Raw genomic sequence first — 17,047 nt, 5'->3', positions numbered from 1 at the left:
GAGAAATGAAGGGAAGGCTGCAAAGGAGCAGGGGAGAGAAATTGAAGAAAGGAGAAAGAAAAATAAACAATGCATGAAAAAAGAAAAAAAAAGAAAGGAAATGACAGGACGGAAAATGTGTTTGCTAAATGCGACGTTAGTGGAACAAAGTGGGAGGCACAAGCTGAGACGGTAAAGAACGTCGCTAGGAAACTGAAGATTCAGAAGCCGGTGTGTGTATTCTGAGCAATAAATGGGAATGCGCGTTCTCTGCTCAGATGCAAAGAGAGGTCTGCCGTACTATGACAGCTGTCCCGCCCAAGTTCTGAGTGTCCCAGCCCTGCCGCGCTACCTGCTGCCGCCGAGCTGTGTCTTTAAGGGCTGGACTTGGCCAGCCCAGCTCCTCCCTGGGCCGCCTGCCAGGGTGAAGTCAGCCGCCCCGAGCGTTCAGTTCAGTGCGCGCTGTTGCCGGCTCCTGCTCCTTTACTACAGAGCCCGGAGACATGGCACAGCCTGGCCGCCAAGCTCCTGCACCACCCCGCGGGAGCAGGACTCCCGTGTCGCCGCAGTCCAACCCCTAAATCCACCCAGACTGACCGCAGCGGGAGCCCCAGTGCTCCCCTACCACCATGGCTCCTAGCCCCCAAGACAACGAAACTTTGAGGAACCTTACAGCCAACGATAGTGACTTCAGTGGAGAAACTATCCCTCAACAATTTTTGGTGGGCACCATTTTCTCCTTCATCATCCTGGTCATTGTCTTTGGTAACCTGATGGTGATCATCGCCATAGCCAAGACGCCGCGGCTGCAGACCATGACCAACGTCTTTATCACATCGCTGGCCTGTGCGGACCTGATCATGGGGGTGCTTGTGGTGCCTCCAGGTGCCACCAGCGTGCTTTGTGGGGACTGGCTCTATGGCACCATTGTCTGTGAACTGTGGACCTCAGTGGATGTGTTGTGCGTGACGGCCAGCATCGAGACCCTGTGTGTGATCGCTGTGGATCGCTACATTGCCATCACCTCGCCACTGAAGTATGAGATGCTGGTCACCAAGCTGCGGGCTCGGCTGGTGGTGTGCTTGGTGTGGGCCATCTCGGCCCTCATCTCCTTCCTGCCCATCATGAACCACTGGTGGAGAGACACGGCGGACAAGGATTCCATGGAGTGCTACAACAACCCCAAGTGCTGCGACTTTGTGACCAACAAGTCCTACGCCATCACATCCTCCATCATCTCCTTCTATGTGCCACTGGTCATCATGATCTTTGTATATGTGCGGGTCTTCATTGTGGCCACCAGACAGATCAACCTCATCGAGAAGGACAAGGTGAGGTTTAATGAGCCCCCGGAACCCAACAGGAACCGGAGGGGCTCCAAGAGGAGGCCCTCGAGAATCATGGCCATCAAGGAACACAAGGCCTTGAAAACACTGGGGATTATAATGGGGACCTTCACCCTCTGTTGGCTTCCCTTCTTCATGGCCAACATCATCAAGGTCTTCTACAGGTCCCTCATCCCGGGCCAGGTCTTCCTCTTCCTGAACTGGTTGGGCTATGTCAACTCGGGCTTCAACCCCATCATCTACTGTCGCAGCCCCGACTTCAGGAAGGCCTTCAAGAAGCTGCTGTGCTGCCCACGGAGCGCGGACCGCAAGCTGCACACAGTGCCCCGGGATGTGGCCCGGTGCCCCTGCGCCTTCAGCACCCAACGGAGCTGTGGAGAGATCAAGCAGGCGACCGAGGGGCAGGAGGGCAATGGCAGCCTGAGCAGCAGCAGTCGCTCCAGCAGCAGGACTGACGAGACCCCGCTCAGGACCAGCAATGGCAACGCCCACCATGAGAAAGAGTCAGACATGTAAGGTACCCTACTCAAATGTACCACAATTCCTTGCCCAAAAGCAGTGGGCGCCCTGGGGCCTAATGCTTCCCACACCACACATAAGTGAGCTCTGCAGTCTAAGGGATGCCAGCCAACCCAGCAGGGGGTCCTGCAGGCCAATGTCTGCTCATAATAAAGAGGGTCCTTCTCTGTCCCAAAACATCCTCCACACAAAGGTGGGTGCTCTACTGCCTCATGCCCACTCAGCGAGAAGCCCTGCGCCCAAAGGGGTGCCCATAACAAAGCCTGGAGTGTTGAAGTCCAATATATTCCACCACACGAAGGGAGGAGTACTGCAGCCCAAGGCATGTCACCCAACACAGCCAAATATAATCCCTCTACTCCGCAGGAATCCCTGTAGTCCAACACCTGCTCCACAAACAGGGGGATCCCACCACCCAGGGCATGCCATCCCACACGGGGAGAGACTAGACGCTCAATACATGCCTCCCCCCCCCCCCCCCCTGCAGCAGGGCATTAGTGTAGGCCAAGCCAAACAGCACAGCAGGGAGTCCTCTAGTCCGATGCAGAGGGGACCCCCTTGAGCTTACCACTGCCTTGGGGCAAAGGTCAGAGCTGACGACTTTAAGGCTGGGAACCAGGTTCGAGTTTCGTGTTGGCTCCACATCCTGTGATTCTGGGCATATCACTTGATATCCCCGTGCCCACCAAAAATGAACGCATCCTCTGTAATGTAACGGGTGTCATATACAGCGCCCCAATTCCTTCGGTCGAGTTCCCGCTATATAAAAAAAACAAAATAAAGAAAGAGCTAGGAGCATCGCAGCCTTGCGGTGGCTACACCACACAGGGCATGCCACTCAGCAAAGCAGGGGGCCCCAAGCTGCGTGCATGCCATCTGCTAGGCACAGAACCTAAAGGAGCGATGCCCGCCGCGCCTCACAGCGTTCAGTACTGGCAGCCCAGCTCGGATACCTAGAGGCAGGCGAGAGATGAAATATCCCATTGCGAACGCAGATTTCAGTGTCTTGTATAGTGTTTAGCAGAGGCAAATAGCTTGTTTCTAGGAGCCCCAAGGTTGTTACATAGGGGAACTAAGTTGCATGCAGTGTGCCTCAGAGTACACGGCGCGGCCAAACTGGGTAGTTGTGAATAGAAGACATTTTTCCCCTCGTTCTTCAGTTGAAACCACTTCAACACGTCACAGCTCTTAACAGAGGAACATATATTATTTTGTAGTTCGTGTGTTAAGCAATCGAAGTCCCTTGCATTTGTAATCGCTTAGCACGAAGAAGCTAGCTGCAAAAAATGATAAAATGGCATCCCCACAGTACAAGTGGGATGCCCACGAGGTTTGTCGTGTGGTGTCTTAGCGCTAAGGGGTAATTCGCATGGTGAAGACGCGCTAAAAAATTACCATAGTCGCTGCTTTTGAAAATGCTGCTTTCTGTCACGAAGCAGGCATAGTGCAAGGCTAACAGGTAAGTAAGAAAGTCACGGGGTCTGTGTGAGTGAGACATTCAAGACAGAATAGGGGAGAAACACAAATATGGTATTGTTACTTATAAAGCGCGCGTGGAGTACATAGTTGTCTCTTGGGGCTGTGCCCAATTAAGTGGTGATGCTAACACTGGATGCGGCAACCCAAAATGAATAGTTATTGCACCTGCACGCACCCACGTATAAAAGCACTGGAAATAGGAAGGAAAAGACCAACTAGCCAGACATACCGACAGACAGAGACATGGGTAGCCGGTCCTGAGGAATGGAGGGGACAGACAGAGAGAGGTGAACAAAAAGTGAGAGAGAACATGCATACATATGTGTTGGGCACGGGCAGAGGTTTCCTTTCCACAAACACATACTTTGCACTGTGAGGGTAAACAGACCTCCGCGCGCCCCCACTTCCTTGCAGGGGAGAAGCGTGCTCACTCACGTGCATTAATCTAACTGAAGGGATGTGTTTATTTTAAGATAACAGGGCTGTTGACACTGCCTGGGAGCGCAGCAAATGGACGCCGAGCGTGAACATCAGGTGCCAAACAGCGGGTGCGAAGAACCCACGGGGTGCCTGGGTAAATGTCCCAGGCGAACACACTGGAACCATCCTCTGAAATTATACCATTAAAGTAATAATTCATTTATTCCTTTAATTATCCGTTTGAGTCCACCTATAATAAAATTACACCACCCAGTCCGACAACTGTGAGTGCATAGAAAAGTGAGAAAACCTCTCGAAAATATTAATAGAGAACATTAAAAAGCTTTCTACGTGTGGTTCTGAAAATGTATGAGTTTTAAAAGCGTGCAGGAACTAGTTATAACTCTAGAACTAGTCTTAAACCGATTTGAAGCGGTGTTTTCAGTAGAACTTGCTGGCACTGTTGTCCAACACAGTAAAAGTTTTATTATAAAACTCATTCTATCAACCGCTAACAGATGATAGTCAGAGTGGGCCTGCCCGAAATTCATTAGAGTGACCTGAGGGTGAACTACGCATTTCTCTACCAAACGCGCAAACCCACCGAGCTACCTTAAGTGAAACACCTATCCTTTTGATTTAATATCGCAGGCGTCTTGTGTAAACATATACAACTGCACGAAAAGTAATGAAACGCTATGTGCCTCCCTCCAATAACTGGGTGACAATTATGTTGCCCGAACTCAGTAAGGGGACGAGGACCTTGCGCTGCAAATAAAGGGAGTCCTGTGAGTTTATTCAAATAGTGCTTATGAGACAGGGCTCTGTGTGTATGCATGACACGTATTTGCAATTGAAGGCAAGTGACTAGTCTTTGCCCAGAATCACACAATGAGGAACTGCGGACGCCAGGATTAGAATGCATGTATTGCATTGAAAGAGAGAGCAAATTAGCTCCTTAAAATGCGTCCTTGTGCAATGCAACTGGCTCTCATGTAAAATGCTCCAAAACCTTCGGGTCGGGTTTGAGCTATATTAACAGCAAAAAACAAAAGCATTCTCGTGTCACGTATTGACGAGAAGCAGACCCTCCCTGTTTACTCTTGGCATCGCTCTTGCATTGCAAAAGGGAACACGGGGATCCGAGGAGCGAGCTGCAGCTTCGATAAAGCGCTCCCCCCATATCTTTGGCGCTCAGGGGAAACCTTGTGCCTTCTGTGTAAGGGAAGCCACAGCCTCTGTGATAGAGACGCCGCCCCACCCCCGTGTTCATGGAAGTCCATGCGCTGTACCCAAGCAGTGTTTCTTATGTTACTTTCTAACGTCAGGATGCCTTTCAACATGGAGGCAAGGAGAGCGCGTTTCCCTTGCTCTCGCCAAGCCCATGCCACTCTTGGTATGTCACTGACACTTCAACTGAGCCAATGGGCGCACTACCATGGGCTCGTGATTAATCCAATTCCGAATCATGTCCCAGGGGCATTCCCATCACCGCGGAAAAGTCATATCACACATGGCACGCATTTCACCCGTCCTCCGTCCTAGGGCCGCCGTCCCCGATGTCCAGAGTGGTCTCCTCGCCTAAGTTCGTCTGGTCCAGTTCCAGCAGCCAGGGAAAGCTACGTCACTTGTGCCAGGGAGAGTCCCACTGAACCATGAAGTGTCAGTGGTCACCCTAATCCCAGATCCAGAGGGCACACGTGCCCACGGGTAGTCCACGCCGTCTGTCGGGGGTGTCTTAAACCTGCACCCAACACACAACCCCTGGAGGGATATGTCCCCTCTCCATAATGTGACCAGCGCCTCGCAGTACTGTTAGTTGCCCACGCGCTGTCCCCAATTGAGACACGGACACAGGGTAATACGTTGCAAGCTCTTTTTAACTAACTGCGCCCGTCAAACAGTCTTTATTTATTAAGTGCCTGTTAGGACAGCCTGAGCTTTTTCTGGCCACGTTTCACACGCAGACCCACACACTGCAGCTTTACCCTTGCTTCATTGCTTGCTGGGGCCAGGGGTCAGTGGTTCCCCAGTCTGACACCCAGCAGGTGGGCAGATGACACTCTTGCATGAAGGGGCGGGGGAGGGGGTATTCAGAGCACACATCCCACCCTCGTGATTTTCCTTCGTGTTTCGCTTTGGATCTGAGTGATCTATTTTGGTCTCAAGGGACCTTTCTCCTCTTGCGTTTGGAATGTGCTGCTGCTTTTGCGCCACCTAGCGGCAACAAGGAGAATAGTGTATCCGAGCATGGGCGTCAAATGATGTGGTGTTTCCAATATACTGCATAAATATATGTGCTGGCGCAGCCCTACTCAGAGGGGACAGTTTTCACCTTTAAGTCACCAACTCTTGACGGCAGTGTTTTATCTGGGCCGGTACTAAGAACAGGAGTTTTTTTTTTATTTTGAGAGGGAGAGTACCGGAACTTCACAAGAGCGACGTAATGCTAGTAATTTGAGAGCAGCACCGGCACTTGTCAGAAACAAGCAGGTACTCGCATCTTTTTTTTTAAGTTCAAGGGCTGGTTGACAGGGCAGCTCGCTGGGATAATACGAGCTAAACCTAAAAAAAAAAAAAAAATTGTGCCTTTGAACCGCGCTAAAGCTAAAAAAAAAATGAGTGCCGGTGAACCGACAGACAACTTGCGTGAGCTGCGTACTAAACTATTTACGAACAAGATATATATATAATTTACTGTTGGCAAGTGTTACCTATTGCAGCACTTTTACGATGCTTTCAATTTTCATTTTATCAGCCTTGTATGGTTAAAAGGCGGAATCTGATCAGTTTTCAACCACAGATGCAATTTCCGCCTAGATAGTTTACCTTCTCCAGGCTGCTACCCTTAAAATGCCAGTAGGGCTGGGACTGGCCAGTTGCATGTCAGCGTCGCCCGGCATGAGGCTTATTCTGCCCACCTGTGTATCACCGGAAATCATCACTTCCCTGCGGGACAGCCTGCCTATGCCCAGCAGGATTTTTTTGGGTCTGGATTTATCAGCCTTAATATTTCAGAGCAATCAAAAAACACGAAATACAGTCGATTTCGATTGCCACCTCTCGGCCGTATTTCCACCAAATAGTAGCAAACAGGTAAAGCACGCTATCCTATGACACATTGTTGATATTCCCATTTCCGCCATAACATAGATTTTTAAACAAGAGGCTGAACTTCGTTCTTGAATTACAGCCGTGGCTCTCACATTGGGCGTTAATTAAAACTATGGTTTGTGTTTTTCTGTGGAGGATGCTAACTCGCGTTCTTTGCCTTTTCCCACAACGTTTAATAACAGATATTATTACCCAAGTCGGCCCGATAGATAGAATATAACCTTTAGTTTAAAGGAGTAAGACGCATCTGTGCAGCAAGCGCTTCGCCCGCTAAGCTACCTTCTTCACGCGACTCATCCTTGTAATGATAGGCAGCCGCGAGAACTCATCATGGAACCTGGGGGTTCTACTGAAACGAATTAGAAGGCTTCATAGGAGCCAGTGGTAGGGCTGGGGCAGAATCCGGCCTTACATTAGACTGAGCCTGCCCGGTGACTGACCCTGCCCGTGCCCGTGCCCGTGCCCTATCGGTCTGTCAGAAGTAGTGGCATATCTGAAACATTTCCTCTTATGTGTATGCCTCTGCTTGGAAAACTTGTTTAAATCAACGCCTCCCAATATGGTTGGCCTTAACAGGGAAGCTGGTTCCGGGACTACTTCTGGTGTGAAAGGCAGGGGAGAACCCGCCTGGAACAGCTGGAGCTGTAGTGGTTGAAAATCTTTATTGCATGATTTAAAAAAAAAAAAAAACACGAATGCAGCCCTGCGCACGGCTTTAAAATTCCTAGAGGACAAGCCAGAAATGTAAAAGGGAGAGCCCAGTAAAAGGCCAGGTTTGTATAAAGGTGCATCATGTAAGCCGAGCCATCAACATATTTGGCATGTAAATTGTGCAACACACACGATATAAAAATATTACAAAGGCTCTCCAAAACTCAAAAAATGTCTTTCTTTAACATGCAGGAGAGTTTTAGTTTAGTGAATTTAATTGCATCACTGTATTCAGAGGCACTCATTAAAAGAAAGTGAAACTATGTTTCTTGGTTATCTATTTTCAATTTATTGAACTATTTGTAAAGTGCTCTGAAACACTTATAGGGTCAAGTTCGCACTATATAAAACTTTACACATAAATTAAATAAAAAGAAATAAAAAAAAGTAAAAAACTTTTATGCCCCAGCCACCCTGACAACAATGCCATTAGTGAACCAAGGGCGGTACAAAAGGGGGTGGTGATGGACGGAGCATCTGAATCAATTAAACTCTCACACCCAGTCAAAAGATCTGGGTTTAATCCATCACCGTTCTTTAGCCCACCATGCCATCCCAGTTCAGACATGCTTATATGCAAATCAGTCTGCCCTGTGCCTTATGGGAACAGTCCAGCCCGAACTGCCAAGCCATGTCTTCCCTGGACCGGAAACAAGCTTCCAAGGACCGGTTTCTGGCATTCCAGCGTCTTCAGCCCGGCTTGCTTGAATCCAGTGGCAAAGTGAGCAAAGGACTCACGTCTGGGCATACCCTGCCACACCTATGGCGGCCAAAAGCGGTACAAAAGGGGGTGGTGATGGACGGAGCATCTGAATCAATCAAACACTCACACCCAGTCAAAAGATCTGGGTTTAATCCATCACCGTCCTTTAGCCCACTGCCACCCCAGTTCAGACATGGCTATATGCAAATCAGTCTGACCCTGTGCCTCATGGGAACAGTCCAGCCCGAACACTTTGCCACTGGATTCAAGCAAGCAGGGCTGAAGACGGCTGGAATGCCAGAAATCAGTCCTCGGAAGCTTGTTTTCGGTCCAGGGAAGACATGGCTTGGCAGTTCGGGCTGGACTGTTCCCATGAGGCACAGGGTCAGACTGATTTGCATATAGCCATGTCTGAACTGGGGTGGCAGAGTGGGCTAAAGAACGTTGATGGATTAAACCCAGATCTTTTGGCTGGGTGTGAGTGTTTGATTGATTCAGATGCTCCGTCCATCACCACCCCCTTTTGTACCGCTTTTGGCCGCCATAAGTGTGGCAGGGTATGCTCAGACGTGAGTCCCTTGCTCACTTTGCCACTGGATTCAAGCAAGCCGGGCTGAAGACGTCTGGAATGCCAGAAACCGGTCCTTGGAAGCTTGTTTCCGGTCCAGGAAAGACATTGCTTGGCAGTTCGGGCTGGATTGTTCCCATGAGGCACAGGGTCAGACTGATTTGCATATAGCCATGTCTGAACTAGGGTGGCAGAGTGGGCTAAAGAACGGTGATGGATTAAACCCAGATCTTTTGACTGGGTGTGAGTGTTTGATTGATTCAGATGCTCCGTCCGTCACCACCCCCTTTTATACTGCTTTGGCCGCCATAAGCGTGGCAGGGTATGCTGAGACGTGAGTCCCTAGCTCACTTTGCCACTGGATTCAAGCAAGCCGGGCTGAAGACGGCTGGAATGCCAGAAACCGGTCCTCGGAAGCTTGTTTCAGGTCCAGGGAAGACATGGCTTGGCAGTTCGGGCTGGACTGTTCCCATGAGGCACAGGGTCAGACTGATTAGCATATAGCCATCTCTGAACTGGGGTGGCAGAGTGGGCTAAAGAACGGTGATGGATTAGACCCAGATCTTTTGACTGGGTGTGAGTGTTTGATTGATTCAGATGCTCCGTCCATCACCACCCCCTTTTGCACTGCATTAGTGAACCAAGGGGCAAATCAGTTGTTTTGTGCAACTATATGCGGTTTCAGTGGTTATTTAGATGGAGCAAAGGCATAGTCTATTAAATCCACCAATCAATCAAAGCCAATTAATAAAGCGCTGCTTACCACCCATGAGGGTATCCAGGCGGTGGGGGGAGACTGCCACAGTTCTGGGCTTTCTGTGAATAGTTCGATTTTCAGTTTCTTCCTGAACTCTTGAGGGTTTTGGGCTGTTTGGAGGTAAAGGTCATTCCAGTATTTAGCCACCAAGTGGGAGAAGATACAGCTGCCGCTTCTGAAGATGCGAGGAGTTTGGGCAAAATGGGGGGACATGGAGCGTAGTAGTCTGGTGGGTTGGTGGAAGTTTACTTTGTGGTGGAGGTGGTTGGGCTGGTGTTCTGAAGGGCTTTGTAGGTGTGAGTGTGGAATTTGAACTTTTGAACTGGCATCATTTGTTAACTGAGAGCCAGTGCAGTGCTTTGAGGTGGGGTATTATGTAAGTTCACCTACGGAGCAGGGCCGGACTGGGAACGCAAAAAACTGCCTTGGCAATTATGTTAGACCGGTCCTGGGGGAGGGGGGATGCTGGTGGGAAACACTGCTGCTGCACTTTTGTTGCAGGGGGCCGAATTTGTAGCACTGGTAACAAAACAGCCCCCACTGGTCCAAAATCAGCCCCCACCCTTTCGGCCCACCGTGGAAACACCCGGTGTCCTCTACGGCCAGTCTGGCCCTGCTAGGGAGGTCAAGGGCGAGCTTTGCTGCTGGGTTCTGAGTGGTCTGGCATCTGATTAGCATTTGGGTAGTGATCCCCATATATAGCATGTTGCCGTAGCCTGGGTGGCTGGTGAGAAGGGTTTGGATGAGGGTGTTTCTGGTGTCAGTCTAAAGCCATTTGAACATTTTCTTCAGCATGCAGAGGATATGGAAGCATGCCGAAGGGACGGCATTCACCTGTTTTCTCATTGTAAGCTTGCTGTCGAGTTTGATGCCTAGGTTTTTAGGTGTTCTGTGGGTATGGGGGGCCGAGGTATGCTGGTCACCAGTTGTCGTTCAAGGGGGAGGTGGTGCATCCGAAGATGAGTACCTCGGTTTTGTTTGTGTTAAGCTTGAGGCACTCACTCTGCATCCAACTGGCGATGTTGGTCATGCAACTGTGAAAGTTAGCATTGGTGTTGGAGTGGTCTGAGGAGAGGGACAAGAGGAGGTGAGTGTCATCTGCGTAGGATATGATTTTTATATTGTGAGATCTGACCAGGGTGGGTAGGAGGGCCATTTTGAAGAGAGGTGGGCTTAGGGATGATCCTTGATGGACCCCCAAGACGATGCCCTTTGGGACATTATACATTATGCCTGTATAGCAGTAGCAGATACTAGATCCTGAAGAAACCTGCAACACCTTTGGGTCACATGCTGAAACATGTTAATTTAATCAGCCCAATTCGATCTAATGGTTCTTATGGTATTTTCTATTTTTAATCCTAGCACAGGGCAGCCAGAATAAATAATTCAGTAAACCCTGTAGTTAGTCTTAATTCACTTCACTATTAGCACTGCACCTTCACTACACCAAGCTAGCTCTCAATGGGTCTTATTATTACTGCCTCTAACAAACAAAACATCCCTACGCTCCTCCCTCGCAGCGAGGGGGTTGGAGCCCGCACCATGACTAGGTTCATGGTGCAAGGAGGATCCCCAATGATGAAGAATGCCACCTTTGGTGGGTGAGGGAAACCATCCTTTAAAGCAGAGGTCTTCAAACTTTTTTGCTCTGAGCCCCCTTTAAGCAAAATGTTTTGAGGTTGGGCCCCCCTCCAAAACTTTATGAATTTTTTGGGGGGAGCAGGAGGGACATGGCTATGTTCAGGGGCAGGCACCCTTCCCCTGCAAACAATCAATCACAGAGCTAAATAAACCATATTTACAATACTTGTGCCTCAGTAGGTACTGGTACTCTAACAAACCAATGGCACTCCTAGGGACCATTCAGAAAAAAATTCAAATATTCAAAGACCTAATTAGCCGCCACATGCAATTAATGCTGTGGACAATGAGTCACTAATACGTCCACCATATGTATTTTTGAGAACATTTATCAATTTCCTTAGTGCACAATAACAGACAGATGAAACACTCGATTCACTGAACACAATAAAAAATTAGCAAAGTGTCCCCACTGAAACAGAACCACAAGGAAAAGAAAACAACATATTTTGACGCCTGCAACTTTAACAAGCAAACTAACAACATGGGGACATTGAAACTAACATTAAGGCAAGTAGACTGCTAAAGATGACTTTTTGTAGTTGTTCCATTTGAGGAAAACACATGTGCAGGAGTATGCTGCATGGAAATCTATCTGCATTTTCCCCACATTCGCTCATTTATTTCCCTGTTGCTCTCCGACTGTACATCTGACATACCTAACGACGTCCACCATTTTTGATTTCCATAACCTCTTGCAATTTTCTATTTGCATTTTCCATCCATAGCATGTTCGGTTCATCTAACTATTTTATCTCACGCCTCATCTTTTTCCACCCAAACCTCTGTCCACTTTCCCCCTCTTCCTGTCTTCATAGCTCTCCACTCCACAACTCCTTAATGTCCCAACTAATTCTAGTAATATAGAATCACGTGCACTTTGTTCCTTAAACAATCACTCCACTACAGACCTATAAAGTAAATAACAAACATGACAATTTATGACGCCAATAGCTTTAACTTTTTCAAATGCCAGACCTTTACTGTGAAAACACAAAACACTTACTTACATCAGTTCTCGTGTGTATGAAATGCGAAAACCTGACAGAAACTCCCAGGCCGCAGCGCCCGCTTGCATGTGGCTCCTCTCTGTATACAAATGACACCCGTGATAATCCCTATTTGAGCTGTTTTGCTGTTTGAGTGGTACCTGAACCCTGTATCGAGGGGGTTTCTGTCCATCACATTTCTGTATTCATAGCTTGACTGACATAGCTCAACATTCTGTCCCAACAGCTTGCAAGACGGTCACTACTATATGGTCCTCAACTGAAAATACAATGCATACATTGGTATGCATTACCGTGTTAACAGGGCAGAGGCCTTTGACTGAACCACTGCACAACAGGGGCAGCGCTAGGCATGGGCAGTGTGAGCAGCTGCACAGGGCCCGGTAGTCAGCCCTCCATTTTAGGGCCTTGCACCAATGAGACACAGCCATTTTATGGCATTAAAGATGCAACCTTGCAAGTGCGCCGCCGCCACTTTAGGGAGCCCCCTCCCCTGGCCTCATTGCTTTGGTTTAGGGAAGCGAACCTGAGGGGGGTGAAGGGTGGGGGGCAGTACCAGTTGCAGGAAAACACATTACTCATTTTTGTCCAGCAATTAGGTCTCCACCCCCACCCATGCAGAGGCACAGTGTGATGGCTATTGTCCCTCTGTTTAGCTCCCTGGCAGTATGCACAGGTAAGCATCCCTCACACCTCCAGCCGTTTATGAGCTGTTAAGAGGCACTTAAGGAGAGGGATGGGCTGCATCTTCAGAAGCAGGGGCATCTATTGAGATGCAGGCAGCCAGTGGCGGCTGGTGACTTTTGAAAGTAGTAGGGCGTAAAAGTTGGGGCTGAGTGTTACATCGGAACCTAGCAAAGCAAGCAAGCCTGATCAACAAAAGGGGATTCGGGGGTTGTCCCCTCGGTGAAAATGTTTAAAAAAAGTGCACCTTAATACAAAATTATTTTACATGCAATTAGACATGGGGTCACAAATTTTAAAAAGTTCTAGCAACCGCCTCCTTAAACTGAACGACTTGCATGCACAACTGTACCTTTTATAATGTGTATATGTAATTGTGATTGTGTGTATGTGTAGGTTGCATTGCCGCTTCTTTTACTGAGACAATTCTGTGTGTGTGAACCTTGCACTGCTGTGGCAGTACTGTACATGCAGTGTGTATGAAGCATGAGCTGCTGTCCTGTACCTATGTGTGTGTAAGGAGACGCTGTCGAGGGATGAACCGCCCTCCTCATATCTGACTCTCGCAGGGCTGACTCTGCCTGATTATCTGCTCCTCTGAGGGGTTGGAGGAAGTGGGTTTCCAAAGGCCATAATTAAGAGGCAGCCCCATCCCTATGTAATTGCTGCGCAGTGTGGCTTTTTAAACCGGCTTTCTTTCTTTTGGTCCGAGAGAGGCCCTTCATTACCAGGTCTTAAATACTTGTGTCAACTGATATGGGGGAGGCGTGAAGGAGCCGTGATAATGAAAAGCCCAGGAGCTGTGTGCTCTGCCCATCGAGGCCTCTGCTGCTGCCTGGCACCGCGGACCGGATCGAGAAAACCTACAACTAAATAAACGCGCTGATTTGATGTTGTGCAGTCACAAGCTCATGCACCAATAAGTCACGGAAGCTGAGCAGGTTTCGCTCACAATAGATTAGTCTTGAATTAAAATGCAACGTGCAGACTGCAGGCGATGGTTTATGGGAAAAGTATGCAGTCTTTCTTTTTCGTGATAGACTCTTTCACAAAACGCCATCTTGCAGTCACGGCTCGCTCACAGTGGGGGCCAGGGGGGTGGGGATAAATAAAATAAAAAACTTACCTTGTCTTCACTTGACCGGGTCCGCACCATCTCTGCTCTGGGGTCCCGTTGGCGCCTAGACTAATTAGTAATGGCTGCCAACTTGCCGAGACACAGTAGTAGCCAATCCTGATGCTGCTCTCTTTAGAGGGGAGCTGCTCTCTAAAGAGAGTAGCATCAGGATTGGGCTGAGCATTAAAAAAACGTCGTTCGTTTTTTCAGCACTGGGGTACGTTGCGTTAGGCAGGAAAACCCCTAATCCGTTGTTTTTTTTAAAGCCACATAGTTTACTAGTTGGAAAAGCCCTGCCGGGCAACACCACATGCGCAGTGAGTGCTCACTGTGCCGGCACAGAGTCAGTCCAGCGCCACCCAGTGTCAGACAGTGCATACTACTGTCCATGTCCATGACACACACACACTACGGCCGCAGGGCAATAATTATCGGGCAATTTATTCGAGCGGCGCGTTAATTTATAAAACTTTTATTAACGCGCCACTCTAATAAATTGCCTGATAATTATAGGTGGGGCAACGCCCAAACGCCCTAATGGTAAAACCGCCACTGCAGGCAGCCCTGAATGTGTCACATCTATGAAAATTAGAGGGGCCTAACAAATTCCCTTTCTGCCCAGGGCCCCGAGAATCCTAGAACAGGCCCCGCTGCACAAGCCAGTGATAAAATCTCTGCACCTCAGAGCCATCGGGGATTACTTAATAAGTGACACGCGCTGCATGCACTGTGCCTCTCGCTCACCAGATTTCTTTAGGCAACTTCCTTGACCTTGCCAGCACATTTACTCACCTCTGCCCTCACTGTACTCCGGAGTAAATTAAGACAGCCTGGAAATGCGGCAATTAAAGATCGCCGCACATCCAGGCTATCATTAATTTACATGCATCTGAAGAGGTATTCGCGCCCCCCTGGGAACCACCCCACGCCCCCCAGGGGGGCGCGCCCCACAGTTTGAAGACCTATGCTTTAAAGGGATGCCTCCTGTATAGTCAGCCTTCTCTGTCTATGTTTTCCCCTCTCTTCCAGACCAGAGGGTCTTTTTGTGTTAAGTGAATTCTTGGGGAGATCACCCACGCTGGTCTTTAAATCTCCTCCAGCCCTATGCTAGTGTATGAATAATAATCAATGTTTGCCTAGTCACAGAGGAACAGACTTCCCTGAACTGCTAAGCCTCAAGCTTTGACACTTGAGCACAAGATGTCCATTTTGTCTGTTTTTCATTTCTTAGGTTGAGCCAACCTGCTAGCATAGCTGTCTTGTTACAATAGACTTATTGTGGGTTTACCAAGAGCATACAGGGACTTACAGCCAAATCATTGCTTACAATTGGTTGGCATTATTGCCACTCACATTTGCTCAATGGCTTTCCTTGTCCATTCTGCCTTTGTCCCTTCCTTGGAGCATAGCCTCTTTTCATTTTTTCTGATAAGCTAGCTTCTATCCTGCCAACTATCACTTTTCGGGAACAGCTTTTTTTGGCTTATCACATGCTAGTGCATGTGTCTTCCAGTTCCCTTCCTCTTGCGCTTCTGCCTGTTGAAATACCCAAAGCCCAAGATTCCTGTCTTCCTCATGTGCTGCATGGTCTGTCTTGTGTGCATCTTTCCCTCGCCCAAGCCAACGCACTGTTCCACCTTCTCATAGGCATCTCAGAATGACTGGTCAGACAGGGACCAGGCCCCAGCATTGTGTGTTCTGGTCCCTCTTGTGTCCCACAACCACAGCTGGTAACTGTGCCAGGAGGTAACACAGAAAAAAACACAAACACATGCCAGTAACATTAATTTGTCAAACTATCTTTCATTTCCAAACAGTCTCCTTGTGTGTGTGTATATATATATATATATATATATATATATATATATATATATATATATATATATATATATATATATATATATATATATATATATATATATATATATATATATATATATTGATATTGATTACTGGCAGTTGCCAGTGGCTAATTATAGTCATGAAACATGTCGACCGCACTTGGACTGAGGGTTGAATGAGGCCTGACTACCCTAACTATCACGCCTCAGTACCCCTCACCTCTTCACGTTTTTTAATGAGGCAGTGAGCCATGCAATTAAAGGTTTCCCTCTTTGGACTCCACTGACCTGTTTTAACCTCACCCACGCTCACCTTTGCACTTTTCTAGGCCCCTCACACACATGCACCCACTGGCATAAGGAATAAAAGATCTCCGTAAAAGAGCGGCACTTTTGTGCTGCCCGACGGGCATTGCACCGCCAGCCTGCCGTTGGAGCAGGGTGCCAATGATGATACTGAACATTCATCGGGTGGGATGACATCAGCCATTCAACCTTTGGTATGTGTGAGGCACCCTAGATTCCGAAAAGGGATTACTTTACTCTCTGCTATGTCACACCCTGGAAGAGAAAGACCATTGTGAGTTTCTCTAGTTAATCTTGTTGGGGAACTTTGTACTTACTTTGTTGATTCTCTAATTATAGTCAGAACCAAGTTTCCATAGGAAAAGCATTTTTTTGACTTGGCTATAAGTTTGGTGTTTTTGGACCAATCTTCACGAAATTTTCCCGAAAAAAATTTCAAAGTAGGTTCTGTTTGCCATGGAAAGCTTGGGGATGATCCGTGTGGTGGGAACTGAGAAATTGGGGTGCAAAAAAAGGGTACATTTGTCATGTTAATTAACATAGGAACACGTTGTCGAACTTACAGCCCGAACCGCTGGACAGAATGACACCAAATTTGGCAGAAAGGTAGATGTTGTAAGGCAAATTGTACCTTTTGTTATTTGGTGGAAATCTGTCTTGTAGTTTTTGAGAATGAGATATATCTCTGGGTGCAGATATTTCATGGTGGTTTTGCAATGAATTGAGATTGCGCGCGCTAACAGGAATGCTCTGATTGGTTGGACGCAACATGAACAGAAAGTTGCAGCTGCCATGTTTTTGTCCGGTAACAGTTCCCGGGGCAGAACATTTTTGTGAAATCCCACATGA

The 17,047-nt window shown here is 48.2% G+C and overlaps 1 protein-coding gene across 3 annotated transcripts in view; it reads left to right on the top strand.

Moving 5' to 3' along the window:
• Window positions 1–428: 428 nt before the first annotated feature.
• The window catches only part of LOC147683643 (beta-4C adrenergic receptor-like), a 95,167-nt gene continuing 78,548 nt past the window's right edge, over window positions 429–17,047 (top strand). For 2 of the 3 annotated variants that reach the window (XM_086944029.1, XM_086944031.1), the window contains exon 1: window positions 472–1,837. In XM_086944029.1, coding sequence (XP_086800155.1) covers window positions 609–1,837 — 1,229 coding nt within the window. In that variant the 5' untranslated portion in view covers window positions 472–608. Of the gene's footprint in view, window positions 1,838–17,047 lie in introns of all 3 variants that reach the window. The other variant, XM_086944030.1, reaches the window with a different exon arrangement.

Source organism: Lissotriton vulgaris, chromosome 11 (genome assembly GCF_964263255.1).
Source record: "Lissotriton vulgaris chromosome 11, aLisVul1.2, whole genome shotgun sequence".
Taxonomy (NCBI): Eukaryota; Metazoa; Chordata; class Amphibia; order Caudata; family Salamandridae; genus Lissotriton; species Lissotriton vulgaris.
This window is presented reverse-complemented; position numbering and strand designations above follow the sequence as displayed.